This window comes from Caloenas nicobarica, chromosome 1 (genome assembly GCF_036013445.1).
Source record: "Caloenas nicobarica isolate bCalNic1 chromosome 1, bCalNic1.hap1, whole genome shotgun sequence".
In the NCBI taxonomy this organism is placed as follows: domain Eukaryota; kingdom Metazoa; phylum Chordata; class Aves; order Columbiformes; family Columbidae; genus Caloenas; species Caloenas nicobarica.
The window spans coordinates 115,487,885-115,507,268 of NC_088245.1; the positions used below are offsets into that span (position 1 = coordinate 115,487,885).

The 19,384-nt window shown below is 41.3% G+C and overlaps 1 protein-coding gene across 1 annotated transcript in view; it reads left to right on the forward strand.

Moving 5' to 3' along the window:
• Nucleotides 1-5,493: 5,493 nt before the first annotated feature.
• Nucleotides 5,494-19,384, forward strand: part of PRRG1 (proline rich and Gla domain 1) — a 33,314-nt gene continuing 19,423 nt past the window's right edge. Inside the window, 2 exon segments of the mRNA XM_065658252.1 lie at nt 5,494-5,562; nt 5,565-5,643. Coding sequence (XP_065514324.1) covers nt 5,494-5,562; nt 5,565-5,643 — 148 coding nt within the window.

Below are 19,384 nucleotides of genomic sequence, written 5' to 3' on the forward strand. Positions count from 1 at the left end.
TATTGTCTCCTAGCCCTTATAAAGATATTTTTCATCTATTGCCTTCCTGGTTATTTCCCAACCACCTGCTATTAAGTTAAATAGATATGGTCAAACACAACATATTCAAACATCCTGTGGCAAGCATTTGTAAATTATTACAGAAAAATTCCCTGCCTTCCAGAGGCAGGCAGATGCAAATTCATAACTCTTGGAGACCTAACCTACAATAGTGTGTGCCAGTCTCCATTGTCCTGCCAAGCTGCAGGGAGATTGCTGAATTCCAGGCATCCACAGAGTTTGTACCTGGCTGGCAATCTCCTTCATTCCTTAAAAACGAATTTAACAACTATCAGAGCTCCTCCTGTCTCCACAATAGTTTCCGAGTCAGATTTCATGTCTCTTTTTGCCTATCCTTATTAGCTGCCTTTGATAGAGACTTGCAAAATCTACTTTTCTTCATTCTGCCATCTCCTACATTTCAAACAGCATTCTACCACAAGAACTGTACTTTTGCTGTACTTTCTTTCACATTCACCTGTCTCTTAATGAATCTGAGCTTCCACACAAGTTGCTGAACAGCCCCTTCCCACAGATATTTTAGGAGGTGGTGGCAAGAGGTCCCTTTTCTTTCTGCTAAAAAGTCTCTGGTGCTCTTTTCTCAGGCCTTGCCTACACATACACCTTTGACTTCTCCTCTTTTCTTCACATGGTGCACATCTATTTCCAGACTTCCAGAGCTCTGCAAGATGCTCATGGGGCGATGTCAGAGGTGCATGGAAGAGCTAGGCAGCTCCCCACTGTCATGGAGGCACCCCAAAGTCAATTTAGGCAGACAATAAGCTCCAAACAGGCTTTATTCTAGCCTGAACTGTTTAGCAAAGAAACCAACTAGAGACGGGGTTTATCCAAAATTATTCAGCACTCCGGCAACATTTAATAAACGGCAGGTTTGATATACCAATTCAGGGTATTATTGCTGCACAACCACATGAGGATAATGAGGATCCACAGCATGCACACACTCACAAAACCAGAGGCCTTTCACTCAAGGGTACCCAGAAAAAATAATCACTTGCCCTGGCGTGGGCAAGGGCTCACTCTAGGATATATCCAGAAGAAAATCACTCACCAAGGAGCAGGTGAGGGCACTCAATCCTGGGAGGTCTGTTCAGACAATGCCCTTGATCTAAGGGGAGGGCTCTGTTCACAGACCTGCTGCTCTGAGAAGACCACTCGAAGGGGATCTGCAGTGGGGGTCCCATTTTACAGCCTGGTCGGATCTGGCTGTGGGCATTACAAGCATGGTCCGGAAGCTTCTCAGCTTCTCCAGGCCTGGGCACTTCCTTGGCTGAGGAACCTGCCTGCTGACTGAGGGTCCCACCCCTCCTGCTCCCCCAGCCAGGGGATGGGTGTGGGGGGTGTGAATGTGAGGAGTCACCATGCCCCGGGGTAGGGGGATATGACTGTCAGCAGAGGCACAGCAGGGCACGAAAGGTGCTAAAGTGCCATCAACTGTCCTATTGAAAGCTCCAGATCTCATCAGGGGAGGAGGCATGCAACTGCCACACACCCACAAACAAATTTCAAGGGTGTGTGTGGACACTGGAGCCCTCACCTCTAACCTCATTATTGAGAAGGATCACAGTTTGCCATTTTGCCTGCTATGTATTTGGAAGATATCAGACTGATGCCTTGGTGTTCAGGAATAACAGAGAACGTGGACCACTGGAAAGTGCTTTGTCATCACGTATCATGGCATTAGAATTAGGTGTAAGGACACTGAAGAAAATGTTAAGCCCTAGATTCAGAATGGGCCAACCTTGGCAGTATTGGGATTAGGAGTCAAACTCAAGTTTCATGACTCAGCCATACACACATCCTGAACTTCAAATGCTGCACCAGCCGATGGCCACATCTTTGCACGAGCAGTTGCTTTCCCCCTTTCATTCTCTCTAACAACAACAATTTGCCAAACAATTTGTAGGTTACAGCCAAATGTGGGGAAATGACAGGAAGGAGGACCCAGAACAGCTGCTGCTTCACAGAGGTGAAGGGAAGAGGTTGAGCTGAGGAGAGTGGACCTGCCTCTGCTGCTGTGCTGTGAGAGGGCCAGGATGAGCCACCACATATTCCCATTCTCACCAGCAGGGACAACAGCATCAACACGACCTGCATTAGGCTGTGGCAGGCAGGAAAATTCAGCCTTTTACATGAAAATTGGTCCAAGTCATCCACAAGAAAACACAAAGTTCAGAGGAGACCATCCCAAGGAAGGCATCTTACTCTCTCAAGAAACCCAATGGAGCTTGCCACTATTTCTTGTTCATGCTATGGAAATGTCAAGTGGTATTATTTTAGTACAAACTTGAGGCCATTATTCTGAAGAATGTTCTAGTCTAAGATAAAGATAGTTCCTAAAACTTGTACCTTTCCCATCATTTATTTAGTAAAATATTTTTAAACTTGCAGCTAGGTCATAAAATGCCCTGTCTTTTATTTTTATTGTGTTTAAAACTAATCAGTATAGGTATATTGAATTACAAAATATGGTTTCATTTTAGAAAATAAATAAATCATTAGTTTAGTGAATTATGTCTACAATTTAAAAAAACCAAACAAACATTCTGAGGATTCAGACCAACCTGTAAATAGAATATAAAGTTATCTGTATTTCAAAAGCAATACCACCACCATAATTTAAATTGTACCTTTTGTTCTAAATGTATTTGAGTCTTCTCTGAATTTCTTCTTCATAGCACTGAAGATGCTTTTCTAGTCCTAAAAAGTATTAACAACATCAGCAATAATCGTGTTTTTCTCACTGGTGGAACTGGTATTGAACAGACAAAAAAAAAAAAAAAAAAAGGAAACTAAGGAAACTTATGTTGGAAAAGAGAAATCAAGCTAAAAGTTTGTCAATATGGCATATAAAATTTCATATTTTAATCTTCTGGTTTGAATTGCTATTGGCAAAACTTAAACATTCCTTGAAACATCAGACTCTCAGTATTTGAAAATCATGTTTTTTGTCATGCCACTTGGTTAATCCTTAACGTGTCACTATTCTCTTGGCAAACATTTTTCTACTTTGGCTGCAGACGAGGGGCAACCAAAACAATTTAGAGTAACTTTAAAACAATTTTATGTTCGTTCAGTAATGAAACCAGCTCAGCGTAGGTTAGTATTCAGGACAAACTTAATGCCTGGCGATTGTTGTAATTTATAAAAAATGCTCATACCCTGAGGTCATTTTTGCAACCAGAGATTGCTGGAGTTTAGAAAAGAGTCAGAAATAACCTCTTTTGTCTCTGCAGACAGCTGAAAGCACATGTCATTTACAAAGGTGGTAATTCTCAAGAGATCAAATGGGTTTACAACAACTTTTCCATGTGGAAAAGGTAAAAATCTATCATAAGCACATAAGCATCCATGTTCTCTAAATATACATCTTACTGTGACAAATGCAATGCAAAAATGAAACATGAAAATTATTTGGGACATTCTTTCTTTTCTTCTCTATGCACAGCTTTGGCTTGTACAGTGTGTCTCCCTGTGACTTCTCAGCCTTTCAACTGTAAGAGTATTACACTGTTATTACACTGGTGGTGTATTATAGATAACATAACACAATTTTATCATTTTCAAAGTCCCTTTCCTCCTCTCAGTTTTGATTTTTGACCTATAGTCTTGAATTTATAGAAATCAATGCTTTAAAAAATAAATTAAAATCTAATTATGGAGACAATGTTAAATTGTTTAGTTGAACCGTACTTTTTTTTTTTAATACAGATTTTGTCCTTCACAGACACAAATGAATGGATAAGGTTGAGGGCTTTATTGAAATACTTTTTAGTATCCAACTGGAATTAAGTCTGCAGACTAGTTTTGACTGTCAGTTCAACTACACTGGAAAAACTGTCCTTTGTGGGGTGAAGTCTGTTGTGTAGAAGAGTTCATATGAAACATGGAAGCTACTAGAGTCAGAAACTGAGAAAACTGTGAACTGGAAAAGGTATATTACATATGATGCTAATAGTAATGGTTATCAACTACCTTATCTTTTTCTCTCTCCTTAAGCTTGATTGTGATCCTGACTGATTCAGCTACACGTGAAATTTATAAGGGACTTACTGATGACCATTTGTTGTCGGAGCCTCAGCAAACTTTCAAAGAGCTGAGCTACTTTGTCTCTCATTGTTTCAAGGGATTTGAATTTCTAGACAATTCTGTCAAAGTACTGTCAGACATATTAATGTAACTTCTTTTGTTTAAATCCCGATGGTTTCAGTGTCAGGTCTCAGCTGACATATATGAAAGCATTAACTTTTAATTATAGGTCAAGATCCATTAAAGAAGCTGAGACATGTCTGAACTGCTGCAACCTGTGTCTCATCTTTCTGTTCCCTAAACGTCTCTGTGACAGTACTATTACTTCATTGCTTTTTCTGCTGATTGTCAGCTGGCCATTAATATAAAATTAAAGGTAAAAAGTACTGGTATACAGCATAGTAATCTACTAAAAATTGAAGCCACAGAACATTGAATATAAAGGCAAGCAGTAATGTGAGCTTCACTTCTATTTTCACAGAATAAATGGTATTTTACACTCCACACCATTCAGGCCTCAATCTCTTTTCTGGCAAGCCAAGATGTTACTTTTGTGAATCGTTCCTAAGTCACTTATAACGAGGTCACTGCATCACTGGCAACAGCACCTTTGAAGTCAGGTAGGGATTATTAATTTGCTGTGAATTTTCTGAACAGCTTTATCCTCTTTCCATACACATACATGAAAAATCATAGAGGTGAAAATGAAGTTACTTATGAGAAGCAAAAAAAAATTAATCTAACAAGCCTTTCGGTTTCAGAGGGAGGACTAAAAGTTAGTTAGCAGTAATTCTGGGCAGCGCAAAAAACCCCAACTTAGCCTTAGTTTTTAATGCAGAACGTTAGGGGTTTAGGGTTCCTGAAATACATCTACCAGGGAGTGAGACCTGAGCGCACCCACAGCCCCAGACCTCTGGGAAACAAGACCCACTACCTCACGCAGCCACCCTTGAGGACACAGTGAAAGGGAAAGGAAAATCACTTTTCTCGCTATTTTTAGCTCTCCATCAAAGGGCGTAATTGCTGGGGCGGGGGGAATAGTTCTGAGACAAACTGTGACAAACTTCAGGACTGGAAACGCGTGAGGGGGTGGCGTTTCGACCAGACAGCGCTGAAGCAATTGCCGCCGATCCCGCGTTCACGACCGTTAACGGGGTCTTTTTGGGCCCGGGGCGACGGCCGATGGGAGGTCCCCACCTGCACTGGAGAAGGGGCCGGCCCCAGGCCAACTCGGAAAGCGAGCCTCCCTTGCGGGCCCCGCGCAGGCGAGGGGCAGCGGCGGAACGAGCCGGGGAACGGGTCCCGGCGCGTCGTCTCGGCGCCTTGCCCCGGCGCTCGCCCCGCCTCACGGCCGCCCTCCGCTCGCGGCCCCTGGCGGCCGGCACGGGCAGCCGCCTGCGGCGCATGCGCGGCGGCGTCGCCTGCTCCGCCGGGAGCGCCCGGGAGAGTTCGGGGGCAGCGAGCGGGGTGTCAGCAGCGCGGGACCGGCAGCGCTCGGCCACCTCCGCCGCCCGCACACGGTCCGCCGGCAGATCCCCGCCTCGGGCGGCAGCGGTGAGTGCGGAGCAGCGCGGGCGGGCGGGCGGCACCTTTCCGCCGCGGGGGCTCCTGCCCCGTCCCGCGGGCCGAGCTGAGCGGAGAGGCGCAGCGCGGCGGAGAGCTGGCCAGGGCGGGCCGGAGTGTCCCGGCAGCGGCGCGGGCAGCCGCGCCGTTGGGGAGGATCGGGGCTGGCAGGAAGGCGGTGACCCTAGCCTGCCTGTGGGGACACCCATAGACACAGGCGCTGCCGCCCGCCGGGCGGGGCAGGGGTCCCCGGGGTGTCCGGGGAGGGGGCTGCCCGGAGCGGGGCCGCCTGTGAGGGGCCGGGGGGTGAGCGGGCGGGGCGGGGCGCGCTTGGCGCTGCCCGGCGGCCGTGCGTGGGGCCGGGGTCCCGTGAGGGGGTGCGCCCCGTGTGGGGGTTCGCCCGGCGGGGCGGTGGGAAGGCTCTCGAAGGGGAGAATGGGTGAAACGTACCCGGCCGCCCTTCTCCCCTTGCCGGGCTCCGGCGGCTGCTGGCGCTGGCGGAGCCGCCCGGAAAACTTCCCCCAAGGGGTTTTTGCCATTTCCAGTTAAGCCAGGGAAGAAAATGTTTTGACTATATTTAACAAAGGAAAAATCCTGCGGACTTTCTTTTTCGAAAGTTGCTAATGGTTTTCTTCAAAATAGGCAGCTAATAAATTTTTCTCTTAGGTTTTAAAAACCACCACCACCAAACCCAAACCACAGAATAAAACCACAGCCATCTGAAGCTTTCAGATTCCTGTTAAAACTTTTTTCACTTTTGGCAGGGTCACCCAAAGACTCCATCAGTATTAGATCCGCAGTAGCCAGAGCAGTCGCTGCTGCTGGAGCTTTAAGGTGCTGAGTATGGGTGGCTGTGTTGAGGCTAAGAGCCTGATTCCCCAGGGATCTGATGGACCTCTCCTAGGCCTAACATGGGCAAGAGAACAATTTATTCATATCCACAGGAAACAGGAGGGAGGCAGGGAGCCTCAGTGTCATCACAGTTGAAACTGGGATTGAATGCTGCACTGTTTGAAGGGTGAAAGAGCAAGCAGTGGCTAGTCTTGTTGGGAACCAGACACAGAGGAATGGAGCCAGTGAGGAAAGGGAAGATGACTGTAAGCAAATGAAGACACTTGAAAGAATCTCAGATTTTCATAACCACATTGTCATAGATAAGACTGGGGAGATAAGAGGTACGGTTATGCAGACATTGGTGTTCTAGATTAAAATCAACATCTTAAATTTATTATTACTATAGGCTGGCACTGTCACTCAAAAAAGCCCTAGTCCTGTTTTTTCTGCAGCCTTGCTGCTCATTGTCGCCTTCTGTACCATCTTCTCCCCATGCTGACACCATTGTTTATACAGCAGTGGGGTGAAGTGGCATGGGGCATTACCCGCAGATTTACACTAACATTTTAAATGTGTTTTTTTTATTAACCTAGTTAGTGTTCAGCTCTGATTCTCTGCACTGCCATAGGGATGCTTATGCTAGCTCAATGAAAGATGTGTGATGGGGAGGGAAAGAGTTTATTGTTTTGTATATAAATTAATAGGTATGTATGTAAAAGCACTGGGGTTTTTTATGTATGTATGTGTTTGCATACACTTAGGCACGCACACGCCTTTGTAAAGGAATTGTGCAACTGCAATGTTGTGCATTCTGGGCCTTGTGTTGAACAGAAGGAGTGCCATTGATAAAGCGGTCGTGGGGGAGGTTTACAAGTGCGAGAGGTGACTAGAGTCTGAGTAGACATATCCAGTAAGGGTGAGTTTGTAAGAGTAGTTCTTGCTACACCAAGGGGTGAGATTAGAGGCCAGAGAAGAGAGGATGGGGAATTTCTGTGTGAGAGTACTGCGCGGAATCAGAGGAGCAAGACTTTCTACTCCTCTGTTCAGTTGTCTCACTTCAATGTCTTTTAGACAATAAAATTCTGTTTTCCAGAACAGATTAGGATAGAGTCTGGGATTCCTGAGCATCTTCGTTTTCTTGGATTAGCAAATACGAGAAAATCCCCAGGCAAAACATGAATTATCCCTTTCTCAGGCAGGTTCATCCAGAAATTTGCATCCAGCTAATGCTGCAAGATAGTGTATTAGCTCAAACGGCAAAGCATTGCATCTGGTTGTAACACCTGTAGGTGTTGAAATTATAACATGGTGGCATCAGTTTTCTTTTGTTAAAGTGGATAGTTACACATGTTTAAAATAGTAATACTAATATTGTCATTTCCAGAAGCACTCACAAATCAAGAACAGAGCACTGAAGTTATTTAGTTAGCTTTAATTCAACCTCTTTGTACATCTAGATTGGACTACAGTTTTTTAGTAAGTAATAACATATTGTTTGTTGCATTAAAAAGTCCTGTTATATGCAAAGTATTAAGGAGATGCAGTATTTTGGTCTTATCGCCATTAATTTGGTTGTGTGACATCAAGACTTATTTTCTGGATGTGACTCAAATCTGTGTTCAAATTCTGCTTTGACTGTGGAATTATAAATGTCCTTGTGTCTTCTATTGTGCTTATCACCTTAATATATCAGTACTAGACAAATCCCCCTCTTAATTGACAAAACTCTGCTAAGACAAGGAAATAATCATCTTCCTGCTCCATATGAAAAATGGAAGAGAAAAGTGTGGAGACCCATTCTGGTCCAGGTAGGATCTGATTTTTTTTCAGGGTATCGAGTTCAGTGTCCTGGTTTATATTAAGTGCACAGGTGCAAACAGATTGATTTTTTGGTCTAAGCCTATGCTGCTTTTGCAAATCAAGCACTCAGATTTTGGGAGAGACACCCCTAAAATAAAATGCATGTAGTTAGTGTTCACATTGAAACAATATTTTTAAGTAATTTATGTAGTGTCTTGAATGAATTCTGTGGCAAAAGCAGGGATATACTTTATATACTTTAGGACAGTGCTAACTTATTTTAGACCACAGTATTGTGAACCATTTTTGTGGGCTATGTCGTCTTAAACAGGTCCCTTTTCCTGTGATCCTCTTGTCCATCATTTTGTCCTGCCTACCCCTGTGACCTCCTTCATTTGTGAAAGCATAATCATTTCCATATCCACCTCATGAGGTGGATCACAGAATTAATCAGCTTGAAAAACAAGTTTATATCTGACTTAATTTGACTCTTACCTGGCTCTTGTAAACAGCTGGATGGGCAGGGGAACAAGAGATTCAGTTGGTACCACTTACCCCCAGTATGAGTGCTGGGAAAAACCTGAGCCGTTTTGCCCCTCCACTTTCCTCTTCCATTAATCCCGTAAATCTTATATGCTTCATTTCTTCCCATTTACTCAACAAATGACACCAGGGACCTATAGGCACGAATTTTCTTTTGTTGCACCATCCTGTTAAGAACTCTTGCTTTCAGTTTCTCACCTCAATTCTGAACTACTCTGCTGTTTTTCATCATGCCCTTACACAAATTCCTATCAGCTGTGTTTCCAGGATGCTGTCTTTCTTTGGCTCGTGTTTCTGTAATGTCTCTTTTTTTCCTTCAGCCTCCACAGACAATCGACTTTCTTCTTCCCATCCCTTGCTTCCTCTCCTCTTCCACATTATAAACAAAAGCACTTGCAGTGTTCAGTAGAGAACAATACAGAATGGGCTAGGGAGTGGATTAAATGACCTAATGTCTAATATGTGTTCTCCTGACAGCTATTTTTGTTTGAGTTCAGATGTCGATAACTGTTTGACCTTTTAAAATCTAATCTGACAATACCCAGCCCTTTCCTTGTTTACCTTTGTTTTGTTTACTGATTTTTGTTAAGTAAAATTTGATAAACATTTGTGAGGTCTGAAATACACTTAGTCCATTTTCTTGTTGCCAGCATTTTGATGGTACTGATTATCAAGTGATCTGTGTTTTAGTCAAGGTTGCTGAACACCATTATTAAAATAGCTATATTTCAAAAGCAAAGCCTGTCTTCGTCCTGGCAGTTAAAGAAATTGCATACTAACCACCTAAAATCACACCATGTGTTTTGCCTTGCTAAGGAAACATATTTGTTGAAAGGTATTTTATGCATATCTCAGGCTATCGCTTATTTTTAGTGACAGATATTTTACATAATGGTTAACTTTTATCCAAAGTTATACATCTGTTCAAAAATACACTTGTAAAATCTGACAAGAAACATACTTACACAGCCCAACACATTGAGGTTAGCATCCAGGGCTAAGACTCCTGGACAATATAGTAGCACAAGAAGTGTTGCGTGTTTTCAAACTAAGAATGCTGCTTTGTGTCAATTTTTTTTTATATGAGGGAGAGACAAGCTATCCTGCAATTGCATCTTGAAAGTTTGAGATCACTCACATTTTATACACTACATTCTGCTGTGTATCTGCTCAGGAGAGTGTTTCTTTTAAAGCGTTTGAATCAACCTTCTCATATTGCTTCTGGAATGACGTTCATTGAAAATTGGCACCTCAGGTTTTAAGATCAACATACTTTCAGTTTTTCAATGCAGTGGTCAGTTTGCATCAATATGATTAGTCCAACAGTAGTCACATTAAATGACACTAAAATCCAGAGAGAGACTATGTGAAAGGTGGTATTGCAGTAGTTTACCATAGATAAAACTTAATCCTGGTGAAGTATGTTTGCCAGAACTCTAGGGTAGGTGAGATTTTTTTGTTTACACCAAGACGTTATACCCTATTGTGGTAATTCTGGATGTTCCTGTTTTGCTGAGCTCTTTGTTTTCCTACGGTATAAGAATGAATGCCATGGACTGGTTTCAAGATTCAATTTACAGCAATTCATCATTAAATCCCTATTGCTGAATTAACTGTTTAATATAACTGTCTAAACTGTAATATTTATTATAATTAGCTGTATTTCTAAATGTTTACTACTTAGCATTGAAGAATGATTCCTTTTTGGCTCAAAGTGAATTTGTTAGCTTGCTAGTGAGAGGCAGTTTGTGGGAATGCTACCAGGAAAATTCAGAAATAGTGGCTTCATCAGATGTGTGAACTTTTGCACCTCCCTGTACCTCCAGGTTTATCAGTGTGCTGTTTACTGACCTTGTGTGTATTCAGCTTTGATTTGCAGCGTATTTCTCTTCAAACTATTTGCGAAATAAAGCTGGGATGAGAAGCAACTTTCTGTTTATCTTTCTGTCTCTAGTGTTTGTTCTCATGGCTATGGGAAAGGGTTGCATGAGGTCTCAACATAATTATTAGCAGACTCTCTTGCCTGTCTTCCTATGGATTTCCCCTGTGGCAGCTGAAATTAGAACAGTCCATGACATTTTATTTCAGCACTGCTGAGCAGTTCTGAGTATCAGAAATGAAACAGTTCACTGTACTATTTTCTGTTTGCTGTTGTTGGTTATCAGAGCTGCAGGCAGCAGCAAAATAAAGGCATGGCTTAGTCTGGAAAACTGAGTGTGTGACTTTGTAAGCAGCTTAGCTGATCTAAGCTTGTCCTGCTGCCTGAAAACAGGAGTTCTTGCTTTTCCCCTCCATCCTTGCTAGGTTTTGCATTTTGACTGCTTCCTTTGTGCTGGCAGTAGTGCTATTAATGCTGTGAGGTCAACTGAACTGGGGAGCTGATATATTTTAAAAATAAACCAGTCAAACTAAAATAGGCATACTGATACATACACAAAAGGCTTTCTACTGGGCTACCTCTGGCTGGCCTTAGGTGCTACCGGCAGACCTTGTATTGGCGCAAGAGAGGGAGTGGGACTGTGGCTGTGTGGGGGGACTACCCACTCAGACAGCACCGTAGCTGGGATGGATTTAAGTGCTGACTCTGAAACTCTCTGTGAAGCAGCAGTGTATCGGTATCTTCCTCTGCTGACATCTTTGAAGGAGAGCAGCAAACTGTTCAAGGAGGAAGATACAAGGAGGTCCCTCAAGAGGGCCAAGAACCTGGTGAACAGATCTTGGGGTCAGACTCAGAAAGGTGAACAAACTCATCTTTTATGGAAAGGCCACTTATGACGAACTGTAAAGAAGAGCCAAACTACAAGCTCATGAGATCTACAGTTGTCTCAGAAAAACTGAAGTGTCAAAGCACTTTCACTGTGGCCATTCTTTAGGAACTCTTGGCAAAGGTTTGATCAAAGTTTTCATCTAACTTTAAGAAAGAAATTTTTTACAGTGAGAACTATATATTAATTGGAACAACCTCCCCAGGGACATGGTAATGTTTCCATCACTGCAGGTTTTCAAGATGCAATTGGACAGGGTGCTAGATAACCTCATCTAGGCTCCCTTTCCTGGGAAAGGTTGGACCAGATGATCTTTTGATGTTCTTTCCAACCCGGGTTGCCCAATGGTTCTGTGATTTTTGTGTGTGTTGGGGGTGAAGTGATCTACACCTGAAATACAAAAGGTAGAGATGCACCTACCAGTGGGCAGCCTGCCTAAGAAGGTTCTGCAATGATTTCTGCAATGTATTACATATGTAAATAAATATGACAGAATTACCAGATTTTAAAAATGTCAGCAGTGTATTTGTTTGCATTAGAAGACTCCTCTCCTCCTGCACATTCTTTAGGTGCTGGAGTAGGTATACAGCTTCTTGGGGGTTGGGGGGAAAAACACCCTTTAAATCTTCCAAGAACAAATGTTAGACATATTAGATACTGTAGAGGATCTTCCAGTTGTGAATAAAGTTTTCAAGAATTAACTTCATTTAAATTCTGTGTATGCTTTTGACACAACTAAGATAAATTATATCTTCAAATATGGTTAATTGCACACAAATTTGATACATTAATTTGACATGTCAATGTTAGGAACTTCAGTATGTGTAAAATTTTTCTTGCCTTAAGTCTTTTAAAACTGATTTCTAAAGCTAAAATCCTTCTGAACTGTTTTTGTTATACACTTTTTTGTATTTCCTACTCACAGGCAGAATGGATATTGTACTAAACCAGTAGGAGAGCATCAGTAGAATTATTGTTTTAGTTTTCGGAGGTCCTCTAGTGTTTTCACAGTGCTGGAAAGTGTGCAGAACTCTTTGCAAGTATGCCCTGATACTGGTAGTTTTGTGACTGCTGGAACTCATGCAGTGTCATTTCCTATGGATTTATGCTGTGTGGTTGATCATTTATAAGCTCTGACTTAAAGCTTTGTTTATTTCTTCATAAATGACAAATTTGAATTAGGTGTTAATTTTTCTTCCAGTCTTTTCTCGAGTTACAATGTGTGAGAGTTACAATGTTCAGAATGCCTCCATCCTCTATACTGGTGGGTTTTCTTTAGGAAAATGTCCATGAATTTAAGGTTTTCTGTTGTTCTGTAGTAGTTGATTGGAAAGGGCCAATAAGTAAAATTGTTGGACTAGAGGACATAAGGAAACCCCAGGTAGACACTAAGCCCTTTTACTGAAGGAAAACAACCTCAAAATAGGAAAACTGTGTTCACAGTTTTTGAAAAGAAATACTGTTGAAGTTTTCAATTTTTGCATTTCTAGTAATTCTTACAGAATGGTACTCATTTAAAATAAACAGTGATACTTGATTTCAATCTTATTGAACCAAATGTAATTTATGCTATTGAGACTACAAGGTAAATATGGAGGGATGCAGAACTAGTTGCCTGCCAGGTGGTTTTGGGTGGCAGATACAATCTAGGAACCTCATCCTTCCTTTCTTGGAGACCAAAGGCCTGAAGGAGGAGAGAGAGGTCAGTGGGAGAGGTACAGAGCTGTAATGCAGAGCACAGAACTGCATCAGCCCACATCGGGGCCTCCAATCGCCCATAAAGGGTGAGTAGCAGTGGTAGGAACGGAGGAGGAATTCCTTGACTCCTCCTTAAGGCTGAAGCCCAAACATCATGCTTTATTATACTGAAAATGTGTAAATCAACTGACGTACTTTCGTGTGTAGGTTTGTTCAAATCCTACTTAGAAAAAAATAAGTGTGAGGCAGTAAAAAAGACAGACATGATGTGTGCATCTTCATGTATTTGCAAATTCAGGTAAAGCTGATATGAGAGGAAATGGGCATGGGCGTTATGAGAGAGGGAAACAGCAGTATTATAGTTTTGTTTTGGTTTGGTTTTTTCCCCTGGTTTGTAGGGCTATTTAGCCTTCTGTTTTACTGAGAAGTATGACTGCAGCTGTTCTGTGGGTTCTGGTGGTGTACACCTTTCTCCGTGCTCCCTTGATGCGGTTTACCAGTGTGACAGAAAACTTCATAAAGATTTGTAAAGGAGTTGTGCCTCGTTATCTTTTCCGTAGTTACCATGAAATTCACTGAGATGAAATATGTATTTATGACTTTTCCATCAGTTCTATGCAGTTTGATTTTTGGTTGACTGGAAAATCCCATTAAAACATGCTTTGAAATGCTGTCATATGTGCCTTGCTTCAGGGGATTGCAGGCAGGGTGGAAACTTGTATTAAAACATGCTGACGGTGCATAAATATTTGGAAGAGAAGGCTTTGTTTGCACGGTCCTCTAGCTTAATTTAGCACTTCACAAAGATATTACTTTTTCTTATTTTCTGGCTAATTTTTCTAAATTAGATGAGGTGTAAGACATGGACCTACCAAACAAGTGCTAAATATTATTTCTCTAGAGAGCAGAATATTGGCCTCACCTTTACCTCATCACAGGAAAGCAAAATAAACTTTATGAAGTAGTAGGCTTATGTTTGTTATAGAATTATTGCGTGCAAAACAAATATGCCAATGTGAAATTATCCAGATTTCTTTTGGCTACAGACATGGACATTCTGAGATCTAGAATCTTTCTGGTTTTTTGTTTGGTGGGTTTTGTTGTTGTCGTTTGGTTTGGGGGTTTTTTGTTTGTTTTGGGTTTTGGGTTTTTTTAATAGCAGCTTGAAAATTACTGGTAGTTTAGAGGGAAACGGATTTTAAAAAATAGCTACTGCTCCCTACCCTTCACAGTATTGTAACAATTTCAAGAAAAACTTCAGTGAGTTGAGGATAATATTTTTCAAATGTATGGAACTGTCAGGTCTCTTTTTTTCTGTGAAAAGAGGAGACTTGAATATTGGATACAGACTCATACAGTTGGAGGCTGAATTTTGCACAGCCAGTTTGTATTATTGCGAAGTCCATGAGAGTATTATTTGTGACATTTCGGTCATGGTTTTGCTTTTTAAGATGTATTGGGGAAGAAAGTATCTATGAGAGATTCAAAGTAGGAAAAATAGTACATTTTTAGCTTTGATCTTGTGACCTTTTGAGTCGACAAACACTGTACTTGCAATGGAATTACATTCTTGTGAAGGGACTGTGCCCTTATACTCTTGCTTGAACCTTCTCTCTTATGGACATGATCTAAACTGCAAGGTGAAAGTTGGCTTGTTTGTGATTTACGAAACATATGCAAATGTTTCATGTGTATGAAAACAGAGGATCAAAATATGGGAGAAAAAAATGAGTGCACATTCAAAACTGCTTCTAGTTTATGGAGGCTGTGAGTGAAAACACGCTGCAAAGAAAACAAGTCTGCAGCAATTCTGATACAGTTGATGTGTTTTTTTAAAAAAAAGAACTAGCAGATCCATTGCTTGTTTTATTTTACTGTATTTTTTAAAAAATACATAATAACTATTCAATAAGCAGCTATCACTTTACAAGTATAAGAGAATTTATCAATACATTATTTAAAACTTCAACCACCTATAAATGCAAGGCAGGACAGTCATAATGTAGTTTTCCTGGCTGGTGTATTGACTCTGGTGTTACTTTATTATTTTAGAAACTGATTACATTTTAAAGAGGAAGTTATTGACAATATACATAATGGTGATCATAAACTGGATGTTAAGTTTGTAGTCCGTAATTGCAAGCTTCCACTCTTTGGGTATGGGTGGGGGGGAATGTGCTTTTTTGTTTTGTGGAGTTTTTTGGGGGCATGAAGGTTGGGTAGGTTGTCTCCTAGTTCACGGATTAGGAGTATATGTCTCTTTTTTTCTGGTATTTCTGAGCAAACACTCTGGTATTATATTTCAGGTTTTTAGCTCTTAGATTGGGCCCTGTGGTATCCTGTGTATTATCCGTGTTTAAATTCCACAGTAAGAACACAGCATTTGAAGACATGAGACAAGCACATAGGCTACTTTAGAAATCTCACTCTGGTGAAGGTTTTTTGTTTCTTTGATTTGGTGTTTTTGTTTTCCCTGAGGGAGAGCCTCAGGTTACTTCTGTTTTTTGTCAACTTATTTGTCAAAGTAGTTTTGCAGCTCTGCAGGAAGTTTTGCCAAATAGCCCATAACAACCTCTGGTTCTTTGCTGAGGGGTCGTTTATCTAGAGCTTCCTTCCTTACAGCTTCTTACTGCCTTGAGTGTAGTCATCAATATGCCTTGGGTGTATCTGCAGTAGCATTTTGGTTCAGATTACAAGTATGCTTTGGAAGCAAAACTCTCAATTGTCGCTGTGCTTTGGTTTGCGTTCGGAATAATTTCAAAGCACTCAGACTGAATTACTTTTGGATGAAAGTGACGCAGAACATGTGCTCCAAGAACATATCTGTTGCAGTCCCACTGCTGCACAGTGTTCAGGTCATGGAATCAGATGAGAGCTACCCCAAAGTAAAATTCTCAATGGATGTGTTGTGTTAATGTTGGGTCCTCAGCACTGTTTTGTTCTCCAGATTCACTCCTATTGTTCTGCATTCCTGGCTAATGTGAGTATAGTCATGGATAGAGATAAACATAATGCACTTAGAGGATATTATTCATGACTACTGTACTTGCTTCAGACAGAGTCCAGCTATTCAAACCTAAGTGAGAATAGATAATATCAAAGTAGCTGACGACTTGAGTGTGATTTGGAAGCTGACACCTAAACAATAATTAGGTCAGTGAGCACGAGAGCTATAATGAAGCTGTTTTTCTGTCTCTTTTGCTTTTTCCTACTTCATTAGTCTGAGTTCTCCTCAATTCTCCAACATGCTTATTCTTGTGACCCAGTCACTAATCCAAATCAGGACAATATTGTGACACCTCTTATGTGCTGGCTGCACTCTTTCTCTGTTCTCATCTCTTCAAGTTTTTTTGACTTACCAGCTTGCAAAGCTCTGTACAGGCTGTGGCTGGTCCTGAGCATGGTGGATGCTTTCTGACTTTCTACTTTCTGCCAATGAAAATGGATAATGATTTACAGCTGCCAAAGGTGCTGTGCCTCCTGAGATACCACCACAATTGGCAAACCCCATCTTCACTTCAGTGAGAACATTAATGGGTTTTCTCTGTTCTTCTTGGTCGTTGATTTTCGTGGAAAACTTGTGGTAGCATAGAGGAAGAAATGTCAGTATCAGATTTCCTTAAAAGGTATTGAGGGGGGGAACAGAAAGTAGAATGGATAAGTAGCGCAGTATCATTAGTTTTGTGTCCAAACAAAATGAAGATAAAAACACATCCTACTGTGAAAGCTTTATTTAAGTGTTCACTGTTCCCACTTGAAAAAGGAGGAGAAGAATTTGTTATTGCGATGTCAACACTTACATGGATTATCAGGTTAAATACTCCAAATACGAATTCCTGAAGTATAGAGTTATTGTAACCTAAAGCAATGTCTTTTAACAGTAGTTTACAGAAGGCTGAGGTGTCTGAAGTGCCGCTTTGTAGGCTGCTCAGAAAGGCATCATCTCTTGAGGATTTGTGCAATTCTGGTTTCAATATAGATCATTACATAAGCATTCAATTATGCTTCCCAGGAGCTGGCCCAGGTGATTCCCATGTGCTTCATAACAATGAAACCCACCAGAATTCTCCCTCGCCAAAGGGAGAGCATTGTTACCTCTCCCACGTGTCCTACTCACCAAAATGTATTAAGAGATTGTTCTTCTCTGGTTTTGAAGGGGAACAGAAAGAAGAGACCTTACAGCGCTCCTGCTTTGAGCTGGAGAAGCCTGAAAGTAACCAGAGAGTAACCAGCCAGAATATTGTTGCAGCTTTAAAACAACAAAAAGGCTACAGAAGGAGTAGCAAAGTTGAGGCAGAAGTTTAGGGTTCAATCTCAGCCAGCTGAAGTTCTGTCCAGCTGCATTCCTGAGGAACCCCCTTCTCTCTGCTAACAGGGTGGTGTTCAAGAGTTGTACTCAGTGTGCTTGTCCTGTGAGTAATTATATATTTTTTTGGTTTAAGACATAATGGCAATCCACTAAGTACAGGTTTCCCTTAGTGATCTGGTCTGTGGTTTTGGGTCCATGTGTAATCAAAATTAATGATAATGTTTTATAATGCTGTGATTGGATAGCATCTACAATGCAGAGATTTTTTTTCAGTTCTCTGTTTCACTCTTACCCTTTTGCTGTGTAGTCTCAGGTGGGACAAATCTTTTGTATCCTTATTTGGTAGAGTAGTTTCAAAGTGTTCCACCCCTCTTTATTCTCACGCAAATTCCCTGGAAAACCTTGCTTTTCCAAGCTAACTGAAATTAATAAATGCAGGCTTCTCACATATCCTTAAACCATGGACCTTCTGTTCATAGAAAAGTCAATATAGTTCTCCAGCATTTGAATACATGTAAATTCCTTAGTGCACTTTTCCTAGGGAAAAAGTTATTTCGAAACAGATTGTAGTAAGTGAAATTGTAGTCTTCTCTGTAACATTTTTTTCAAGAGTGTAAAAGACACGTGGTAGAACTGGGACTGTTTTAGACAGACAGGTAACATGTTTTGAATAAATGGCAATCAGGTAATTATTATCTGTCTTCATGTGTAATTATTTAATGTTTTAATTTTTCTTCTAACAAACCTCCCACAGGAGTGTTTCAGTTGTTGCACTGCATGTGGTTTGGGGCTGGGGACTAGAAAAAGGATGTTTATTTTTAGACTGAACATCTATTGATGCTTTAGTTAGCAGTGTCCCTTGAATGTACCTGGTTTCATAAAAAGCTCCAGAAGAACCTAAATATTTATAACTTAAAAAAACTGTATAGCTCTCTGTGGCATCTGGTTATAAATTGCATCCCGGTGGTCTCATTAATTGTGCAGAATACAAAACTAAAATTAACAACTGTATCCCCTGTTAGAGTTGTATTGCAGAGTGAAAAAAGCCACTTTGCTCTTCCCTACCTGGGCACCGTCCTGCATGTCCCTGCCCAGCTGTGAGAGGAGCACGGTGGCCTTGCAGCATTTTAAGTCCATGTTAGTGCAGCAAGTGAGAAACTGAGCGAGGGAAAATACTGCTGCTGCTTTATATTATCCTTATTGTAATCCCTTCCTGCAAGGACTTGCTTTGTTCTTGATGTTCTGTCTCCCTAGAACACATGACAGTCAGTGAGTGAGAACAGGGAAGGCAGTTTGAACTTGCACGCCCTTCATCAGATCCTCTGCCCTTTAATGGTACAAGCTACACACAAGTTTCCATCAAACTCGTAGCCAGGAAATGTACCCAGAAGAGGCATACCTGCCAACCAAATATTGTTATCTTAACAAATGCAGTAAAATCTTGCAGATATATTGTCTTGACTCAACAATTCTTAATGCTGAAATCAGTTAGCTTCCCAATTTAATGGATGCAGTGCACTGCTAGAATATGATTACCAGCTTTGGAAATGCGTATAAAATATTCTGTGCTTTGTGCTTATACATAGTGTATGCAAGGTTTGGGCACTTTCAGGATTGAGGAAAAAATATTTAGGTTAGTTGTGGAAAGAAATTTACAGCTTGGTTTGCTACTTCAATGTTAGTTCCTTAAACTTTCATGCAAAATATTTCTCCTCAGTAAGACACTGGCCTTTGGTGGTGAACACAGTATTGCTGGTAAATAGCATGGACCTTGTTGGGTATG